The following is a 15,013-nucleotide window of genomic DNA, read 5'->3' as shown; positions in this document are numbered from 1 at the left end:
AGAATGAAATTAGAACACTTCTTAACACCACACACAAAAATAAACTCAAACTGTATTAAAGACCTAAATGTAAGGCCAGAAACTATCAAGCTCTCAGAGGAAAACATAGGCAGAACACTCTATGACATAAATCACAGCAAGATCCTTTCTGACCCACCTCCTAGAGAAATGGAAATAAAAACAAAAATAAACAAATGGGACCTAACGAAACTTCAAAGCTTTTGCACAGCAAACGAAGCTGTAAACAAGATGAAAAGACAACCCCAGAATGGGAGAAAATATTTGCAAACGAAGGAAATGACAAAGGATTAATCTCCAAAATATACAAGCAGCTCATGTAGCTCAATATCAAAAAAAGAAACAACCCAATCCAAAAATGGGCAGAAGACCTAAACAGACATTTCTCCAAAGAAAACATACAAATTGCCAACAAAGACATGAAAGGATGCTCAACATCACACCTTCTTCTTGCTTCTATGCCCACACCCTTCCCTCCAGTCTCTCAGTCCCCGTCCTAGGCCAGTTCCTCATTCCTCTGGGAAAATTACAAATCAACTATACGCCAGTAAAGATTATTAAAAAAAAAAAATTGTAACAGCTTCCTTACTGATTGACTAGATTCATCTTCCTATTTAAATGCTGATGTTTGAATCCTCTTTGCCTTGTCCTGGGCGTACCTACCTTCTATGACAGGGCTTTTGCTATCTTTAATGTAATCCAGTTAATATTAGATAGTTATGATAACTAATGATGATTGAATGACTACTATTAAATTGAACAGTATGAAACTGCTTTCCCTGTAGGAGAAAAATAGTCAAAGAGGGGCAATTTCATATGGTTCAACTTAACGTGCTCTGGGTGCATAGCTGTGCACTGTACAATATATTATCTCATTTAATCTCCACAACCGCCATGTAAAAGAATTCTAATTTTACAGCTAAGTAAAGTGAGGTCCAGGGAAACTGAATAATTTACACACCACCTCTTAAGCACTATGGGTATTGCCTTTTTTTTTTTTTCTTTTTCTTTTGGCCTCGCTCTGAGGCGATCTTAGTTCCCCAACCAGGGATCAAACGCAGGGTCCTGGCAGTGATAGCGCCAAGTCCTAACCACTGGACCACCAGTGAATTCCCGGGTGTTGCCTTCTTATAATAACTTCTGTCTCAACCTGCTGGCTTGTCTGGCTCTCTGGATCCTCCCTGAACAAGCTGGCACACTCCACCCATGACAGCCTTTCAAAGCTTCCTCCTAATTGAACATACTCAGTTGTCTCACCATTGATATTAACAGGAGTGATGAACAGTTGGGGGCCTGTGGAGACCTCTTCACCCAACACTGGGATTTGTGGTGGACACTGATACGCTAACCAGCCCATTCCCATTCAAGCAGGTCCTGAATTTCCAAAAAGGTGCCTTACAAAACACCTTTCCACAAATACCTCTCCTTCACCCAGCTGATTCCTTGCTGTGTCCTATTTCTTTCCTTTATTCCCCCACTTTACCTCCAAACTCAGTCTTAAAATCACCTGTGGATTTAGCAGTTCCACTCGTGGGTATATACTCAAAAGAATTGAAAACACATGTCCACACAAAAACTTGTACACAAATGCTCATAACAGCCCCAAAGTGAAAACAACCTAAATGCCCATCAACTAATAAATGGGTAAACAACATGTGGTATAATCTATAAAATGGAACATTATTCAGCCATAAAAAAGAATGAAGTTCTGATACATGCTGCAATATGGATGAACCTTGAAAACATTATGCTAAGTGAACGTAGTCAGACACAAAAGATCACATATTGTATAATTCTATTCATATGAAATGTCCAGAACAGGCAAATCCATAGAGAGAGAAAGTAGAGTAGTGGCCACCAGGGGATGAGAAAACAGATTAGTGGTGGCACAACATAACGAATACACCAAAACCCACTGAATTGTACACTTTAAAAAGATGAATTTCCCAGGCGGTCCACTGGTTAGGACTCCATGCTCCCACTGCAGAGGGCATGGGTTCGTTCCCTGGTTGGGGAACTAAGAGCCTACATGCGGTGTGGCGCAGCCAAAGAATAAGATGAATTTTTATGTAATGTGAATTATAGCTCAATTAAAAAAATATTTTAAAATCACCTATAATTTGAGTCACCTAACTTTTCAAAGCTTTCCAGTCTTCTTATCTGTGAAATGTAGATCTTAGAGTAGAGATTATGCTAAGTAAATAGTTCCAGCTATTCTTCCAGGAGGATCTTTTGGCGAGGCTTGCGGTCAGGAACAGAGAAGTCAGCCATTCCCGGTCAGCCCAGCCCCACTCTCAGCCCATCTGGAGTCATGCAACCAGGAGTGTTAGAGATACGTTATTCAACCCTCCTGTTTTGTTCTTAGGAAAATCAACAAAGCCTTGAGAGAGGACAGGACTTTTTTCAAGGTCATAGAATGAGTCAGTGGTATTGTTGGGTCTACAATCCTGTTTTCTTTTTTCTAGTAGAACATGTTCTGTAGGTCTGGACCACAGAAAGCACTCTCTCCTACCCATACCGGTAGCCCCTGCTTCCAATGAAAGAAGCTTCAAATTTCTTCCACTGACATCTGAAATCAGGCCCATTGAACAGGCATGTTAGGAGGTGACCTGCTACAAATACCAGCTTATCTGTACCTACCCAATAATTAGGACTGAAGTTTTTTTAGCGGGTTTGACTGTCTCATTCTGGCATATTGAAAAATGAGGTAAAAGTAGATTTCCTGCAAAACAGTTGCTTATATTCCCAGCCAGAACTAAGTCTGGTGGGCATATTATGGGAAAGGACCTGGGCTGGGCTCTTTTGGAGTTTTTTTAAAAGGGGTAAAGCTTTACCCCTATCCTCAAAGAGGTTGAGTTTGGTGAGAGTACAAATATGTAGAAATAACACAGCCTAGAATGTAGAAACTCCCATTGAAATGGAAGCAAACCAATAGTTTGGGGTTCTAAGTAAGGAAAGTCTAACTGGAACATCAAAGAAGCCATGGAAGGAATGGAATTTGGACTGGGTAGTAAGGGACAGGCTGAGGGCACAGAAAGAATGAAGGGGCAAAAGCCAGAGGGAATGAGAAACACTAAGGTGGAGCTTAGAGTATGTGTAGAGAAACTGTGCAAAACAAAGTAAGAAGGAATATTGGGGCCAAATTTTGGAGTGCTCTTAATGCCAGGATTAAGAAAGATGGCTCAATTTTTGAGGGGTGGGGTAGCGATAAGAACAGCTTCATGCACTCTGATACAGCCTTGGAGAGCAAAATTTGAATTATTTGTCCAAACACTAAGACAGCTGCAAGCTCTTTGGGCCTGGGATTTCACTTCTAGATGTTTTCACTAAGAAATATAAATGTTCACTACAGCATTATTTACAATACTAGAAAATTAGAAACAACATAAATATCTAACTGTGGAGCAGTGGTTTTCAACAGGAGTGATTTGACCCCCAGGGGACAATTAGAAACATCTGGAGACATTTTTGATTGCCACGACTTGAGGGGAGGTGGTATTGGCATCTAGTGGGTAGAGGCCGGCGTGCTATACTACAATGTACAGGACAGCTTCCCACAACATAGAATTACTGAGCCCAAAATGTCACTATGGGGACTTCCCTGGTGGCGCAGCGGTGAAGAATCCACCTGCCAATGCAGGGGACACGGGTTCGAGCCCTGGTGCAGGAAGATCCCACATGCCGCGGAGCAACTAAGCCCGTGGGCCACAACTGCTGACCCATGTGCCACAACTACTGAAGCCCACGTGCCTAGAGCCAGTGCTCCGCAACAAGAGAAGTCACCACAATGAGAAGCCCGTGCACTGCAATGAAGAGTAGCCCCCGCTCACCGCAACTAGAGAAAGCCTGCGCGCAGCAACGAAGACCCAACGCAGCCAAAAATAAATAAATAAAATAAATAAATTTATTCTAAAAAATTGTCACTATGCCAAAGTTGAGAATATATATATATATATATATATATATATATATATATATTCTCCAGGAAAATATTTTAAAATATACAAAGAATATTGGTAATGGTAATATCTGGGATTATGTTTGATTTCAATTTTTTCCTTTGTGACTTCCTGTATTTTCTAAATTTTAATCAAGAATATACAGCCAGGGGTCTCCAGACAATTGGCTCATGTGGTTATAGAGGTCGAGAAGTCCCATAGTCTTCTGTTGGCAAGCTGCAGAGCCAGGAAAGCTGGTAGTATAATTCAGTCTGAGTCCAAGCGCTGAAGGTTTAAGTCCTGGTCTGAATCCAAGAACCAGGAGTGCCATGTCCAAGGGCAGGAGAAGATGGATGTCCCAGCTCAAGCACAGGGCCAATTCACCCTTCCCCCACCTTTTTGTTCTATTCAGTCTCTTGGTGGGTTGGGCGATGCCCACCTACTGCGGTGAGCGTGAAATTCATTACCTTGTCTACTGACTGAAATGCTAATCTCTTCTGGAAACACCCTCAATGACAAACCCAGAAGTAATGTTTTACCAGCTATCTGGGCATCCCTTAGCCCGGTTGACACATAAAATGAACCATCACAAACATAATTTAAAAACATTACTAAGGAGCTTCCCTGGTGGCGCAGTGGTTGAGAGTCCGCCTGCCGATGCAGGGGATACCGGCTCGTGCCCCGGTCCGGGAAGATCCCACATGCTGCAGAGCGGCTGGGCCCGTGAGCCATGGCCGCTGAGCCTGCGCGTCTGGAGCCTGTGCTCCGCAGCGGGAGAGACCACAACAGTGAGAGGCCCGCGTACCGCAAAAAACAACAACAGCAACAAAAAAAACATTACTAAGCATCAAGAATTATGCCAGGCAGCCTTGCAAAGCCTCGGGAATCATCCCTGAGAGGTGCCTGCCCTCACTGGAGCTCACAGTATAGACGAGAAGACATATAATAAACAAGGAAACAAAAAACAAGCAAAATACATTTTAATAGTAATAAGGGAAATAAATGGATGACATGACAGGCAGGAATTGGGGAGGGGGTGGTTGAGATAAGACAACTTCGGGTGACTAGCATGGGCTGAGACCTTGATGCTGAGGAGCTGGCGAGCTGGGGAAGTGCATTCCAGACAGAGGGCTCACGTTAGTTATGGCGGGTGTGTTTGGAAAAGTTGCTGCCGTGGTCCGCCAGACCAAGGAGTCACCTGCGTACACAGTGCTGAATGGGCACAGTATATTTATTACACTCTACAATAACGGAAGTAATCTACTTTCCACTGAAGTTCATTTACACAGTTCAAAGTGCCAGCCACAGTCTACGATCCTACATTCTGCAGTGTTTACAACAGAGACATGCCAGGCTTTCACATATATATCCATAGTAACTAAAGTGTATCTTATCCAGGAAGAAAGTGCTCTTCTCTTCCTGCCCTAGTGGGTTCGGAGAGACACTCCAATGAGGATTCTGGCATTTTGAGATTCACTGGAGCTGATAACATCCATACTATTGTGTGCATTTCTGACTGACAACCCAAGAAGGTACAGATTGTCGCCAGAAAAAAAGCACCTTAAAATGTCAAAAGAAAGATCAGGGGGTTGAAGGAAAATAGATTAGAAAGTTAAGCCTCTATGGAAAGGAGAGAAATGAAAATGTTAACTAAAGGTTACCTCTGAATGGCAGGATTATGGGTGACTTTAACGGAGTTCTTTCTGTATTTTCTACAGTAAACATGTATTTTGTAGTAGAAGAAAAAACTATGAAAGGTGTTGTTTTTATTTTATTTTTAATTTTTTAAATTTTTTATTTTTTAAAGGGAACTTTGTTTTTTATTTATTTAGTTATTTAGTTAGTTACTTAGTTGGTTAGTTATGGCTGTGTTGGGTCTTCACTGCTGTGCGAGCTTTCTCTAGTTGTGGCGAGCGGGGGCTCCTCTTCATTGCGGTGCACGGGCTACTCATTGTGGTGGCTTCTCTTGTTGCGGAGCACGGGCTCTAGGCACACGGGCTTCAGTAGCTGTGGCATGAGGGCTCAGTAGTTGTGGCACACGGGCTTAGCTGCTCCATGGCATGTGGGATCTTCCCAGACCAGAGCTCAAACCCGTGTCCCCTGCATTGGCAGGCAGAATCTTAACCACTGCCCCACCAGGGAAGCCCGAAAGGTGTTGTTTTTATAAAGGTCCTTCAAATTCTGAAATCAGAGAATTGTTGAAGTCTAAAACTGGGAGAGGCTATGATGTGGAGATTGTGAAATCAGGGCCCATAATGTACCCAAGGGAAGCAGGCTGAGTGGTGAGCATTCAGGGTGAAGCCCTGTACTGGGGAGGCCCTGGGGAAGGGGCTGCAGAAGAGTGGGGCCAGAGGACAGGAGGTGGGTAGGCAGTCCCTCTCAGCTCTAGCCATTCCTGCCACGGAGGAATTGGACACGGAATTGACTCTCCAAAGAAGCCGAACGGATCTCTTAAACAGTAAATGTAGGCTTCCATGTCGAATGTTGAAGAAAAATACCATACGGGGCAGAGAAAGCATGTCTATAACACTCTGACGTCTTGTGCTGCCAGTTTGCAGCCTCTGTTTCAGTGCTTTCTTTTAGTTGAGCCCACCTCCTGCCCTGTGCAGAAACCTCTTCTGTTAGAAGACCAAGGTGAAAAGAAAGCTCTCACCTTCTCCCATCTGGGGCCCAGAAGCATATGGAACACCCTGATCCTCATAATCCTTGTTCTGAGGAAATATTAATGATTTAATCTCCCAAGCTCACTCTCTCTCCTCTGCAGCCACACCAGTGAGATTCACAGATAAGACCCAGAGAAGTCTGGACTGGAGCAGAACGCATCCTGACTCAGTTTTGTCACAAAAAAAGAGGCCAGCCTCAGCCCCCTCTACAGAAATAGGCAGTAGAATTCCCAGCCATGGGCGAGGTGACGGCAGAGGAGGTGGAGAAGTTCCTGGACTCCAATGTCGGCTTTGCCAAGAAGTACTACAACCTCCGCTATCGGGCCAAGGTCATCTCGGACCTCCTGGGGCCCAGGGAGGCAGCCGTGGACTTCAGCAACTACCACTCGCTGAGCAGCGTGGAGGAGAGTGAAATCATCTTCGACCTCCTGCGGGACTTTCAGGAGAATTTGCAGGCCGAGAAATGCATCTTCAACGTCATGAAGAAGCTGTGTTTCCTCCTGCAGGCAGACCGCATGAGCCTGTTCATGTACAGGGCCCGAAATGGCATTGCGGAGCTCGCCACCCGGCTCTTCAATGTCCACAAGGATGCTGTCCTCGAGGAGTGCCTGGTGGTGCCCGACTCAGAGATCGTGTTCCCCCTGGACATGGGAGTGGTGGGCCATGTCGCGCTCTCTAAAAAGATCGTGAACGTCCCCAACACAGAGGAGGTAACCTCTTCCCCGTGAGAGGGAGGGCAGGGAGGCATTATTCCATGGGGTTCTGGGGTGCAAGTGGGATGGGGAGCTGCTAGCCAACAAGACTGGGCTGGTGACAACTTGGCACTTTTCTTTCTTTTTTTTACTTGTTTACTGATAACTTTCTATTTTGAAAAAAATAATCAAATTTAGAAGAGTTCAAAAATAGTACCAAGAACTGTATACCTTTCATCCAAATTCACCAACTGTTCACAACTTACCACATTTGCTTTATGTCTCCATTTTTTCCCGACCCATTCGGGAGTCAACATATCCTTTTAATCACAGGTACTTGGCTGTGTATTTCCAGAACAAGGACATTTCTTTTATATCCAAAGCACAATGATCAAATTCAGGAAATGTGACACTGATACAATACTATTATCTAATAAACAGTCCGTATTCAGTTTTTGCCAATCATCTCAATGATACCCACATAGCACTGTCTCTTTAGTCTCCTCCAATCTGAAACAGTTTCTTGATCTATCTTTGTTTTCCATGATGCTTATGTTTTTGAAGGGTGCGGGCCGACTATTCTGGAGAAATGTCCCTCCATTTGGGCTTGTCTGAAGTGTCTTCATGTTTAGATTCAGGCTATGCATTTCTGGCAGGTATATCATAGAGGGGATGTTGTGTTTTTCTTCATGCTTTGCATCGAGGGATATAGGATGGCAGTCTGTCTCATCATGGAAACGTCAAGTTGACCACTTGGTTAAGCACTTGGCTCTGTCTTCTAAGAGTCCAGTGTTCCGTGGGATTCTCCTGGCAGCTCTGACAAAGACTTCTTTGATCACCGAGAGCAAATCACTTAATGCAGCTCTCCCCATAGCCCCCTGCCAGGGTCAATTCCTACTCATCCTTCAGATCTCAGCTTAAATTCACTTCCTCAGGGAGACCCTCCCAGGTCCCTTTGTTAGTTTCCTTCCTAAAACTATCTATCACAATAAACCCTGGAGGCCAGGGACCATGCCTGCCTTATTCTTCACTTTATCCCAGGACCCAGCAAATATCTGGGACAAAGCAGATGCTCAGTAAACACTTGGCAAAGAGACTCACAATCAAGTAATTATGCAATAATCCCTTTAACACCTGGGCCTTTGTGGGAAATGGTTTTCTCTGAAGCACACTGGGCTGGACCTCCCATGGGGCTCATCTCTCCTTGACCCTCCAGGGGTAAGGGTAAATGTTCTGCACCCAGGGGGCTTCCCTGAGGACTCATCCAACTGGATTGGAGTCTGTTTTCCCTTCGATTCTCTCTAGACTTTAACTGTAGCCAACGTGGGTTGCCACAGTCTTATAACTGATTATCCCTGTTTTACAGATGCTGAAACTGAAATCCAGAAAAGTTAAGTAACTTTTTCTCCGAGTCACAGAGATAGAAAGTGGCAGAGCAGGGATTTGAATTCAGGCACTCTGGCTGGTGCCCTCACCCTTCACTGCTCTGCTGTTCTATACCTCCTCCTTATCTAAAATAGGAGGGCATTAAACGAAGTGCAGTTTACAACAGGTCATTTCAAATTGCATGGCAGAAAGTTAAGATGTTAAGCTTTGAGGTCAGATCTGGGTGTGTATCAAGACTCAGTCACTTTCTAAGAACATGGCCTTGGCAAATTGTTCAGCCTGTTTGGGCTCACTTCCTAATTTATAAAACGGAGGGAGAAACCTAGTTTCTCTAAGTGCTGTTGTAGGATCAAATGAGGGAATTATTTCTCATCCAGCAAAGTTCTTGGCACATAGTAATGGCTTTTACTGGCAGCTTGTCCTCCTTGTTAATATTATTACTATTTTGTTGTTGCTGTTAAGGGTCTATTTACTCTAAGGGATGAATGCTGTACCAGGTCTGCGTGGGATTTGGAGAAGAATCCAGTCCTGCCCTTCTGGAGCTTTCAGTTTAGATTCTATTTGTGGGGAAAACAGAGAACAGAGGTGCCGAAAGCTTCTATGGACCCTGGTGTTGAGGGATTGAGGATTTAGGAAGGTTCTCTAATTCTAAAATAGCCCTAAGAGTTTGCTGAGCCCTGCGCTAAGGAACAGCTTGCTGTTTCCTGTTCAGCCCTGAAGTTCACTCTGGACGTGATGGCTGTGCTTCCCCAGAAGATTTCTGGACATGCAGCCCCCTTGGTGGGTGCCCTCAGGCTTGGAATGAAGTCAGTCCAGGTCAGCAAGCCTGTGTCCTCCACACGTGCATGTGTTCTTCCTTGAGATATTGTACTTTATTTGGGCCTTTGGATAGAAACTGGGAGTTGGATGGAAAAGGGGCAGGACCATGGTGTAGACTGGGGTCTGGGTCATCCCTGAACCACCAACAAGTGATACTCTTAGCCTTTAGCTCCACCCCCGCCCCCCAAAACCTGGGACATGCTTATAATCACTGAATTTTAAAAATGTGAAACCATGAACGGAGTTTCCCAGGGTTGGAATGTGGCTCCCATGCCCTAGCACATTCCTACGTATCCTTGGGATCTCCTCAGGGAGACTTGTCGTTAGGGCTGCCAGATAAAATATAATACGCCCAGTTAAATTTGAATTTTAGATAAGCAAAGAGTACTATTTCAGTATGTGTTTTGTGCCGTCTCAAACTGCCAATAATCAATGTTGTGGTTGGACAAGGCCTTGTGGTTCTTATGATGAATGCAAGATACCCTTCAGCACTAACCATCAGGGAACTTTGAAAAAATAAAGGTTTGTTACTTACAAGACCTGGAAATTACATAGCACACCTGGGGCCACAAAGGGAGGTCTCAGGTAGAGTGGGGTCCAGCCTAGGGTTTTTTTTTTTTCTTTTGCGGTACGCGGGCCTCTCACTGTTGTGGCCTCTCCCGTTGTGGAGCACAGGCTCCGGACGCGCAGGCTCAGCGGCCATGGCTCACGGGCCCAGCCGCTCCGCGGCATGTGGGATCTTCCCGGACCGGGGCATGAACCCTTGTCCCCTGCATCGGCAGGCGGACTCTCAACCACTGCACCACCAGGGAAGCCTAAGGTTTTTATGGCGGTCGAGGGTAGGGGCATAGGCTTCCACGGGCTCACTTTTTATTAGTTAATTTAAAACATAAGAGCAGAAATTTAAATCATGGTAAGAGAAATTAGAAAACAAAAAGTGGCCCCAAATGATCAGTTATCGAGATCAACCAAGATCTTCAAAACAAAGGAGCCTCAGTGGGAGGAGGTGGCCTGGCTCTTTATCTGTGTGTGGCTGACAGCAGCGTGTGTTTATTTGAGATAGCCAAATAGCCATCTTTGAGGTGGATGTCTCAGCAATCAAAGCCTAAGTCATGCACTTAAATTACAAAAGTGAAAACAAACAAAAAACTACAAAAAGTGTCAAGCTCACACTACCGTACACCCTCTGCAATATTTACGATATACTAAAAAATTACTTACCTGAAATTCAAATTGAATTAGTCATCCTGTGTTTATCTGCTAAATCTGGCAACCCTACTTGCCATTCAGTATTTGTTTATTTATTCTTTACCCTTTCTCCTTAGGAAAGCCCATAAGGCCTGTTTGTTCCTGTGCGTCTTATTTACCACTGGTGCCCAGACCTAGTCCAGTGCCTGGGACAGAGTGGGTACTCATTACAGTTTATTTATTGAGTGAATGAATAAATGATGGCCCTGCCCCAGTGATATTGTGATTTATAAAAAGAAATATTTATTTGGTCTTTGTCCTGGTTCCTGGCACAGAACTGATCCTTGTAATTTCCTGAGTGTTAGAACCACCTGACACCGAGCTCCTAAATCCCTTGGAATTTCCTAGGTGGTCAGTGGTCTTTTGTTCTAATGTGGGGACTCTTGGTGGGCTCCTGGATGGGAGCCGGTCATGAGAAAGATAAAGGCGTGATTAGACACTTGGAACTTTTAGCCCATCCCCTATTCTCTTAAGAGGGGAGAGGGGCTAGAAATGGAGTTAATAATCTATCATGCCTTTGTGATGAAACAGCCATAAACGTCCGTAAAAGTACGGGGTTCACAGAGCTTCTGGATTGGTGAACACACGCATGTGCTGGGAGGGTGGCGCATACCCCAACTCCAGGGGGACAGAAGCTCCTGCACACAGGACCCTTCTGGATCTCACCTTATGTATCTCTTCATCGGACTGTTCACCTCTACCCTTATTATACAATAAACCTGTAAATGCAAATACTTCCCTGAGATCTACGAGCTGTTCTAGCAAGTTATCAAACCCAAGGAGGAACCTTGATTTATAGTCAGGCAGGCAGAAGTATAGATGGCAACCTGTGACTTGTATTTGGTATCTGAAGTGGGGGCAGTCTTCTGAGACTGAACCCTTTCACTGGTAGGTTCTGATTCTCCAGGTGAACAGCGTCAGAACTGAACTGAATTGTTGGATACCCAACTAGTGTCAGAGAGCTGGCCAGTGTGGAAAAAAACACCTACGCATCTAGTTTGAGAAGTGTTGTGAGCGTGGCAGTAGTGTGAGAGTAAAGGAGAACAATGAGCTTTTTCTAGACACTGACAAATCGCACTTCTGAAGACTGAACCTGAAAACACTGCCATTTCCAGAGAACCTTACATCTGTTGTCTTGCGCTCCTTCCCTCACTATGACACCTGGAACCCAGCATGCCAGGCCGGAAAGAAACCTCGAGGAGGACCTGGTCCAACACTCCAATTTTACCAAAAGGAAAACTGAGGCTCAGAGAGGTTTTGGCTACTGACAGTTTACTGACTGGCTCATAAAGCCACTCAGAGAACAAGTCCCTCCCTCCTGGGGCCCCAGGACATCACCCATCCGGTGGGGGCCTCCTTCACACTATGGTTTGAATTGTGAGTACATGTTTTACATGATGTCCCACTGTACAGTGATAACCATTGATAACTCACCTTTCTTACTGATCTTGGCATATCCAATGCCTCTCACAGAGCCAGTGCTCAGTAAATATAAGGAAATGAATGAATCAATCCAGGAATGAATCAATCAGTGTATCAATGAATAAATTAATGAATGAATGCAGTGGCTGTGCTATTTACCAGCAGGAGAATAATTGTCTATAAAAACAGGGAAGGAGAGAATTCTGTGTGACAGGGCAGATGTGAGAGTTAATGAATTGTCTGGCTCTGGGCCAAGTACATCATTATTATCCAATAAATAGATGTCATCATGGGATGTAACAGAGCTTGGCACTGCGAATGTCTGAAAAGAGGAACTGAGGTTTCCAGGAATGAGAAGCAGTCTTGCATTACACTGGAATAAAATCTAAGCTCTTTACAGTGGCCTCCAAGGCCCTGTCAGATAAGGCCTCTGCCCATCTCTCTGACTTCCTTACCCTCCAATCTCCCTCACTACACTGGTGTTCTTCCTGTTTTTCAGATCAGCCAACTCACTGCCCTCTCCTGGCCTTTGCATTCTCTGTGGTCTCTGCCTGGAACGCATTTCACCTGCCTGGCTCCTCTGAGCCTTCAGCTCTCCGCTTACCTCTTGGAGAAGCGTCCCTACCCACCATGACTGACCAAAGCAGCTTCAATCTGCCACCGCTTCCATCACTGTCCATAGCATCATCCAGTTTCTCTCCTTCAAAGCAGCTGTTTACTTGCTTTTTGTCTGCCCACCCCATTTGAACGGAAGCTTCTCTAGGGAACATCCACCCCTCTTGTTCACTGCCTACCCTGAGGGTCTAGAACAGTGCCTAGCATACAATAGAAGGCACTCTGTTAATGCTAACTGAATGAATGAACAACTTCGGGCTTTCCTTAGCTCGACTTCTGATTCCTGGGCTTTAAAATGAACAGTTTGAGCTAAATTGTTTCTAAGGCCCCTCCATCTCTGATAAGCTGAGGTTCTATGACACGGTTGTTTGGAACACTGTAGATGCTGAAAATATAAGGATGACAATGACTATGCAAACACCAGTCAGTTGGCAGCTGTACTATTTGTGAGAAAGTTCCAGGGCCGAGAACTCAGTGGGAGAGAAGGTACTGGTGGATTTAGTAGTATCTGCCTCAGATGAGGGTAAGGCCCAAGTACCGTTTTCCTTGACGGAAGTGAATATCGCAAGACTGAACTGACTTCATGAAATGAATCTGAGCATGCCCCACTCAGGCTTGTGTTTAGGGATTCATCAGTGTCCTTAGAGAGCGACATGGAAAACCCCTGTGGCTAATGCCTCTTTAGAGATTTTGCCTAATCCTTGAACACTAATTCAAGTAGAGCACTACAGGCTTCTCTTAATTCCTTTACCCTTCACCTGTTCTGAGACAGCTTCCTTGACAATAGTGCCTGTTTATTTAACCCCACTCCAACTGGAAGAAATTAACAGATGCAGAGCACCACACTCTGAACTTCTACATTGTGGAAAAGATACCGCACACCCGGTTCTAGCAAAGCTCTGTGAATTGGCTCTATGAAATACGTTTCCCTTCTCAGAACGGCATGAACTGTACATGTCTGGGCTGGCTTGTGTCCAAGCAATGCTGACCGTTGGGAAACCTCACAGTGCTACCAGGAAACAGAAAGGTGGATTCTTTGGGATTTAAGACAATTCGGGTTCTGTCTCCCCTTTCTGACCACCTGGACTGCAACGCCCTGTACTGGCCTCCATGTTTGCCTTCAGGGTGAGGTGTGGGGGCTGTGTGCTCCTCTGTACTTCCACTGCTTTGAGCCAACACTTATGTCCTGCGTTACTAGTACTGATTTATCTGTGTGCTGGCCTGAATCTTAGTCTTCTCTGTATCCCTAGCACTTAGCCTAAGGCCTGACACAAAGTGGGACTTCCATTAAGATTTGTGAAATGGGGGGCTTCCCGGGTGGCTCAGTGGTTAAGAATCCGCCAGCCAATGCAGGGGACATGAGTTTGAGCCCTGGTCCGGGAAGATTCCACATGCCGCGGAGCAACTAAGCCCATGCGCCACAACTACTGAGTCTGCGCTCTAGAGCCCGCAAGCCACAACTACTGAGCCCACGTGTTACAACTACTGAGCCCGCAAGCCACAACTACCAAGCCACCGCAATGGGAAGCCCGCGCACCGCAACAAAGAGTAGCCCCCGCTCACAACTAGAGAAAGCCCGCGTGCAGCAACGAAGACCCAATGCAGCCAAGAAAAGAAAAAAAAAAAGATTTGTGAAATGGGGATATCCATTGGACTGGCTGTGTGGTGCTAGAACTGGATTGGAAAAAAAGCTGAAAGTAACAAACTATTTGGTTCAATGACCTAGACCCAGGTCTGCCCTTATCCAGCCTTCCCTGAAAGGCAGCACAGCTGAGGGCAGGTTCTGGAATCACACACACAAACAAGTAGTAAGTAACGTTAACTTTCCTGAGTTTCAGTTTCCCCTGCTGTAAGATGGACTAACGGTCCCATCTCACAGGTTATCGGGAGGAATAAAGTGAGCTGATGCGGGCAAAGCGCCACACACAGCACCTGCTGGCTACTGTGATTATTATACTCACTAAGGTCTTTTCCGCGCTCAAGTTTCTACTTTGGGCTAAGCTGCCATCACCTCAAGAGAGCCTTCTCGAAACCTTCCTCCACAGATGAAGTCAACCCTCCACCCCCATCCTCGGGCCCCTACAGTGCTGGGCTCACATTGTCTCCACAGCCCTTAGTGGGTCGTATTTCAGACTTTCTTCTACTGGATTTTGGAGGCTTCCAGGGCAGAAATCATCTCTAATTGCCTTCCCCCGCTGAAGCAGAGTAGATG

At 45.3% G+C, this 15,013-nt stretch overlaps 1 protein-coding gene across 2 annotated transcripts in view; it reads left to right on the top strand.

Moving 5' to 3' along the window:
• The first annotated feature begins 6,806 nt into the window (after positions 1–6,806).
• The window catches only part of PDE6A (phosphodiesterase 6A), a 69,488-nt gene continuing 61,281 nt past the window's right edge, over positions 6,807–15,013 (top strand). The window contains exon 1 of one of the 2 annotated variants that reach the window (XM_029217480.1): positions 6,807–7,329. In XM_029217480.1, the coding sequence (XP_029073313.1) occupies positions 6,856–7,329 (474 nt within the window). In that variant the 5' untranslated portion in view covers positions 6,807–6,855. The remainder of the gene's footprint in view (positions 7,330–15,013) is intronic. The other variant, XM_029217481.1, reaches the window with a different exon arrangement.

This window comes from Monodon monoceros, unplaced genomic scaffold, assembly GCF_005190385.1.
Source record: "Monodon monoceros isolate NGI ecotype Baffin Bay Population unplaced genomic scaffold, NGI_Narwhal_1 Super_Scaffold_12, whole genome shotgun sequence".
NCBI lineage: Eukaryota > Metazoa > Chordata > Mammalia > Artiodactyla > Monodontidae > Monodon > Monodon monoceros.
The sequence above is the reverse complement of the archived record's forward strand: the minus strand, read 5'-3'. Positions and strand labels throughout refer to the sequence as shown.